Source organism: Carassius auratus, chromosome 20 (genome assembly GCF_003368295.1).
Source record: "Carassius auratus strain Wakin chromosome 20, ASM336829v1, whole genome shotgun sequence".
NCBI lineage: Eukaryota > Metazoa > Chordata > Actinopteri > Cypriniformes > Cyprinidae > Carassius > Carassius auratus.
Window position 1 is genome coordinate 4614455 of NC_039262.1, and position 6907 is coordinate 4621361.

The 6907-nt window shown below is 35.9% G+C and overlaps 1 protein-coding gene across 2 annotated transcripts; it reads right to left on the reverse strand.

The window, feature by feature from the left end:
• Positions 1 to 3371: 3371 nt before the first annotated feature.
• nkx2.2b (NK2 homeobox 2b) lies at positions 3372 to 5295 on the reverse strand. Of its 2 annotated transcripts, none has more exons than XM_026195141.1 (2): positions 4795 to 5295; positions 3372 to 4237 (listed from the first exon to the last, which is right to left on the reverse strand). In XM_026195141.1, exons 1-2 carry the CDS (start codon positions 4982 to 4984, stop codon positions 3726 to 3728), a joined length of 702 nt encoding a protein of 233 aa, XP_026050926.1. In that variant the 5' UTR covers positions 4985 to 5295; the 3' UTR covers positions 3372 to 3725. The 2 variants fall into 2 exon arrangements, with proteins under 2 accessions (XP_026050926.1, XP_026050925.1); XM_026195140.1 differs by having other exon boundaries at positions 3372 to 4240.
• Positions 5296 to 6907: the final 1612 nt, after the last annotated feature.

Genomic DNA, 6907 nt, shown 5'->3' on the forward strand with positions numbered 1-6907 from the left:
CTTTTGACATATCAAACCAGTCTGTGACACCCCTGAAGCTCTCCAACAACCAAATAGAGCACAGTTATTTTTTCTGTGTGTCCTGTTTACCAGGAAAGGACCAACTTTATTACAGAGAGTCTGTAGAAAAGTATGTGTAGCATAGGAAGTTAATCAGCTGACACAAATGTAAATGTAACATCAAAATAAATTCACAAGAGCACATATTGTTTGCACATGTTACATTAAAGGCCAAATAACTGATATAATAAAAGCAAGTATAAATCTGGAACTTCTTTAAATCTGTCTAAATAGGATTTATTAATTGCTTTCCTTAGGAATGTGTGAATAATGTAACATTAAAATACTATACATAAGATTTTGTATTTATTTTGCTATTGTATTGTGAAGTGACACTTTCATAAATGTTCTATACTCCTCTGATTATATAATGGTAAATATTACAATACCTTAGCACAAAAACAGTGATCAGCAAGAATGATAAGCCAAATACTTAAAATAAAAATAATAAGTTCATATAGATATAACATAACACAGAAGTGGATTATCCTTTACCTGAAATGTTTGTCTTTTCATTCTGAAATGCGAGGCAAAGGCAAATGTGGGATCACAATAATTAGGAAGCGCACTTTCCACAAATCCCCTCACTCGACTGGGATTTTGCAGTAACATGTATTTCTACCCATTTCACCAGCCCTGGGAAATTCTTCAGAAAGAGCACAAAGAAAGGCCTTCTCAGCTGCTATAGTTTCAACTCTTGCGTCATCAGAACAGAGGGTTCAATGCACCACCGTTTCCGTTTAAAAAGCGTTTTGCACTTTTTTTTTTCGGGGCTGAGCGCATCCCAGGCGTCACCTTGACGTCATATCCTCCCCATCATTGTAAAACATTGAGCTCTTTAAAATAAAAACAAGTAGAAGTAGATGAGGAATCCAATGGAAAGTTGTTTGTGAGGGCAAGGTGAAGATGATCAAGATAAAAACATGGTTTTCATGAAAAGATGAATTGAGTGATACCATGATATCATATAACTTTAAAATCTGAGCAGGGCCTACTTGAAGGTTCAAATGACAAAATAATTATCTAATATCATTTTAACATATAAATAATGCAAGGGGCATCCTTGAATTAAACTTTGTATTACTTAGATTATTCATTTAGAATGTAAACCGTTGAAGATGCATTAAATGTCACACTCAAAAAAATTACTCTTTGAACGAACATAAAAAAATCATGGAAAGGATTTCCACATGATTAATTTGCTTTATTTCAGCATTATGCAATTCTGTTACTCCAATTTAATGTACTTACATTGGGTCAACTTAATTTATTAAGGTTGATTCAACTTATTTACTATGGTTGGGCAAAGCTTAATTTAATAGTGTCAGCCCAACTAATTTGCAATGTTTTGGACAATGTTTTTAATAATTAAGTTCATTTTACAAAATAAGTTTAAGTTAACTTAACAAACCTTAATAGAGTCAACAAACAACAAATGAGTTAATTGTACCTGAAAATGTTAAATAACAATGACATAAAATTTGAATAATGCAATTCTAGGAATGCTACCCCCTTGCTTTAGGATCATGAGCAGTTGATTAATATTATTCTTCATTCAAGACCTTTATATAATTACAGCTTATCGATCATACCACAAACATATTTGAAACACAAAGCAACATTTCAAACTGTTTGATTCTTTGTTTCTTTTGTTCTAAAACTTATTAGAACAACATCATTGCTATAAATTGTATTACTCATCTACCTATCTAATGGTGCTACACTTCTCCAAGAGGGTGACAGAATAACAATTACCCATAATACACTGCAGAAATCCTCAGCCTATGAGATGCAACTCTGCGTTGGTTTCATTAATCTGTTACTTTTACGCAACAATGTTATGTTGGCTGAACAAATAATTTTTAAGTAAAGCTGACAGTACACACTTTTTTGTTGAACAAACTAGATTAAATCAAGTTCACATTGTTAAATAAATTTTTTTAAGTAATCATAACATAAACGGATTAAGTAAAATTGGCAAAGGTGAAAGTACATTTTTTTGAGTGCATCAAACTGATCATTTTTATTTAATCTGTACATGTTCATTTCGAAATTTAGTCCAGAAGAGAAACTTTGACCGTGAATAAGCCGATGTGCTTTTATTACCAACAAAAAAAGTGCAGTCCACTCTCAGTTCTACAGCTTAAATGAACTTGGATTTATTAGTGGATTTATCTTTTAATATATAGGCTACTGGTTGTAGCTTTTGGCTGTAAAATCATCTTTTTAAAGTTTTGCATGAACGAAACGCATTTTGTGAGAAGTAGCCGTGGCCTATTTGCAGTTTATTTATTTTTTGATAGCCAGAGCTGAACCAAAACGAATTAGGTCTGGTCTCGTTTAAGTCATTATAAAAGGCAATGCTGCCCCCAGGTGGTCATTGAAGAGAATGCAGAGCTCGTGCGTCTCCTAACAGGCACATTTATTAGCTCGGCAGGTCGTAGATTATAGGCTATAGGGACTTTTAGTGATCTCAGTGTCATATATTATCTCATTTCCCTTTTTCTTTCTTTTTTGTCTTTCCTTTTTTTTTGGCCTGTGGCACAACCTGATCTCAGCAAAAAATCACCCAGTGCCACCGAAAGTGTTTACCAAAAATACCCCAGATTAAAACAAAACTGACCCATAGTAAATTACGCAGGTTTTTTTTAATCTCTAGAATATGATAGATAGATAGATAGATAGATAGATAGATAGATAGATAGATAGATAGATAGATAGTTTGTGAAACTGTTTAAATCCCGTTCTGAAAACACAGAACGTCCAGAAAACATGGAACTCCACAAAAACTCCAGTTACCTTTTGTGTGCTCAGAAAAAAATGGAATGAAAGAAAATAATAATAATTGAAAATAGTGTTACATTTGAATAACTATGTCGCATATATTATATTATAATATTTTTTTCACAAACCAACTGTTGCAGAAAAAGAGCAGATTAAATCACAAAATAATGGCGAGGATGCGCGTGGTTATTTACAGACGATAACACACACACGTTTGTTTCTGTCAATTGTGGAGACTTTCCATAGACTTCTATTACATTCATACTGAACAAACGATATTTTTATTCCCTAACCCAACCCTAACCCTAAATCACTTACAGAAAACCTGTTTGCATTGTTACACATTCAGTTAAACACCATTTAATATTTTTTATTTATTTTTTCCGGTCCCCACAATGAAAAAAAAAATCAGGTTTTACTATCCTTGGGGAACATTTGGTCCCTACAGTGTAGCATAAACACACACACACAAACAAACAAGTATTCTAATACAAATAATAATAATAATAATAATTGCTTTTGCGCGATTTTCAGAAGGGGGGAAAGATTTTATTACAGGTTAGTCAGAATAATGAATGATTATGGTATACAAATAAGACAAAAAATAACATGAAAATGCTCCGAAACGTTGTCAAATTGTCCTCAACCTTCTATGTAAACTTGCTAAAATTTACTCATCAATACACTGTAAAGCATAAATATAACTACATACAACACTTTTACGAGATGGTGGTGTCCCAGGAAAATAATCGAAAATAAAATGAACCGTCATTGGAAAAAACATTTAAAACACATTTAAAAATATATATGTCCACACTGTAGAAATATAGGCTAATTAGTGAAGCGAAATTTCCGCTGCGTAAAAGCTCTCCAGTAGCTCTTCACCAGGACCAAGGCTGCATGTGGCCCAGATGATGTGTCAGGACGCTGGAGCAGATGTTGTGGCTGTGCTGAATTTGGGGGAACTGCTTCATATTAAAGGCAGTATATGGTGCCGCTGCTGGAACAGTAGCAGTGATGTCCTGAGGACTGAGAACACGGCACGCTCTTCCGTCCCTCACCAGAACGGGAACAGAAACCCGGCGCGGAGACAGCAGATACGGGTCCATTCCTTTCTCAGCTCGGGCTCGTTTCACTTTGTACCGATGGTTCTGGAACCAAATCTTCACTTGCGTCGGAGTCAGTTGTAAGACCTTAGCTAGATGCTCTCTCTCAGGCGCGGATAAGTATCTCTGTTGCCTGAAGCGTCTCTCCAGTTCATACGTTTGAGTCTTTGAAAACAGGATCCTCCTTTTGCGCTTTTTCTCCGAGTCCTCTGAACTCTCTCTGTCCCGATCAACAGACTCATCCGTGGACAGTTCTGGAGTTAAACCCTCTGGAGATGCGGATGGCACTGCTAAACACACACACACACACACACACACACACACACACACACACTTACATTATAAATTAATTTACAGTAGTAGGCTAATCTATATGAGTCATCAGAAATAAATTACCAATATGTATAGATCATCATACACTTTTAAAGGTTCCAAAATAGAGTTTTAGTAGCGATGCAGTACAAGAACTAATATTTTCCCTTAATAACTTTTAAAAGAACCGTTTTTTCTTAGTGTGAGACATATTTCAATATTCAAAGAATATTTTCCCACTATAAAGAACCTTTATGTTCTATAGTTTATTTACGGAACCAACGCTAGAGTAACGTTTATTTGTTAGAGGGTAATTGCGTAAATGCGTAAAACCCAGGATTATGATGAATGCATTTCTTAGAATTTATTTTATATATATATATTTTAATTATATATAATATATATATATATCTTTTTACATTGTTTTATTTGGTTAGAATATTTAAACATAAAATATATTTTATACATATATTAAAATAATAAAACACCAGCTTTAAGTGTTTCTTTAAATCATTAAAACGCGTAAACTTACCTGGATATGTTTGGCCACATGGCGATCCGAACCAAAGCGCATCTCCAGAGGATGCGCGCTGCTGATTTCCAGAAGAGCCTTCATCCGCCTCATCCTCAGTGTCTTCAGTCTCCGATCCTTCATCGTTCGTGTCCGGAAGGTCTAAGATATCGCGGACAGAGAATCCTGACTTGGAATCCTTTAGGGACATTTCAATATAGCCTACCGTGAGAGTGCAATATGTCCAAAAGCGTTCTGATAAATTATAAATGAAGATCCGCCGGATTGGACAGCACACACACACACAGACACACACGGATCACAGATGCTCCTCGGATGCTACAGTGCTTGACCGAACCAGTCCATTAGTCTGGTCCATTTAGGGTCGTAGATGAGTGCTGGACCTGCAGAAAAAAAACGTCCAAAACGATCGAGGGCGGATCTCTGGAGTCAAGTGCTCGAGCTCTTTCTGCGGGTGTGAAATAGTGAGTTGAGCTTGTATCAGCGGAGCATCACAAATGCATAAGTGGGATGAGGTGACACGACTAAAACACGAAAAGGGGCTGGGGGGGGGGGGGCACCCAAACTCATTTACATATCAGAAGCGTCCGTGGCGCAAATGGAAACCCCTCCGTTATAATTATCTTTTAAAACCGACGCATTCTACATTTACAGCGCGTGATTGGTCGAAAACCTTGTATGTTGGGGTGATGAGCTGTCAGCGTCGAAATGGGGTTGTTTAAAATGGCAAGTGGCCAAATTATGGAAACCTTTTGGTTTTGGGTCAATATTTTGCTTAGAGCTTAAGTCAAGTGCCAAATTCATCAAGCAAACCGACCCATATTTGACGACAAGAGCAGAATCCTGTTACTGCCCTCCTTCAGAATTCATGCTATATGCTGTAGCTCATTGATACTTAGTGTGGCGCTTAAAAGCTTTTCGTTAATGATGCATTCAGATGCTTGAAACTGACGGCTAAATCGACATGCTTCACTGCATACTTCTTTTAGAATGATCACAACCCAATGCATTTATTTATTTATTTATTTATTTATTTATTTATTTATTTATTTATTTATTTTAAACCGAAGTGCATTAGCCTACAATTACTACGTTTTACAAATCCATTCCGAATCCGTTTAGTTTTATGCTTAAACTACCATTAGCCTGTTATCTTCTTTTAGTTAAAAGTTACGCAGGGAGTAATTTAGGGTAAATTCAGGTTAATTGGGATGTTTTTGTGAGTCATCTCAATGGCCCAAAGTGTGTACATTTACCTGAATTCACCCTCTATCTTATAAGCGGGTAATCTGCAATTTATTTTCATATTTTTGTTTTATTAAATTTGTTTTTCAATTATTTTTTTTATTTCGTTTTTTTTTTTCATTTTTTAGGTGCAAACAAACAGTTTTCAAAGACTACCTACGTGCATGCATAATAGGAATATTGAGTGCGTAAGTCTATAAGAGATTATGGTTATCATTTTGGTCAGATAACAGTGTTTTGTGCTTAGTAGGCAACTCTGAACGAATATTTCATCACTTTATTTATTCGGTTATATCATCTGAAATGATTTGTGTGTGTCTGCTTCTCTTTCTGACAGTAAGTGATGTGAATGTTCAGTGGGCTCTGCGTGCGTCATGGGTGGTCGGACTGTGCAAACACATCTACAAACCAACAGCTAAGCTCTGGACAATAGACTAATGAAAGGCTCCCTCTGGAAGTTTTTGTGCTAGATCAGGTTTTGCATTTATTTGGGGAGCAGAAATAATGGCTGATTGACGCCCTCGCACAATACACCCAAACTGGTCAAATAAAAGTGAGCGCGCTCCTTGTTGTCATGGCATTCAGCTGGCCTCAGTGAACGATGCCTTCATTCGTGTTTGGAGCTTTGACTGTCTTATAAAAAACAAATTAGACATTCATTGCGAAATATTTGAGAGTTTTCTGCAGTGCTTTAGATTTCCTGCGGTCAAAAAGACGTCGTTGTTGTAGAATACTACAGTTGAGATTGAAGATTTGAAAGCTTAATGCACACAGATCAAGCTCTCAAGAAAACGCCATGAAACTCAAGGAAGTTGAAAATTGGAGAAACATGAGCATTGAACTGAAATAGCTGGATGCAGTATTTTTT

Bases quoted from the DNA above. Each gene is read 5' to 3' on its own strand.
- nkx2.2b (XM_026195140.1), bottom strand. From the start codon at position 4,984: ATGTCCCTAAAGGATTCCAAGTCAGGATTCTCTGTCCGCGATATCTTA. The intron at 4,241-4,794 runs GTAAGTTTACGC...GTGTGTGTTTAG, and splicing joins ATGTGGCCAAACATATCCAG to CAGTGCCATCCGCATCTCCA.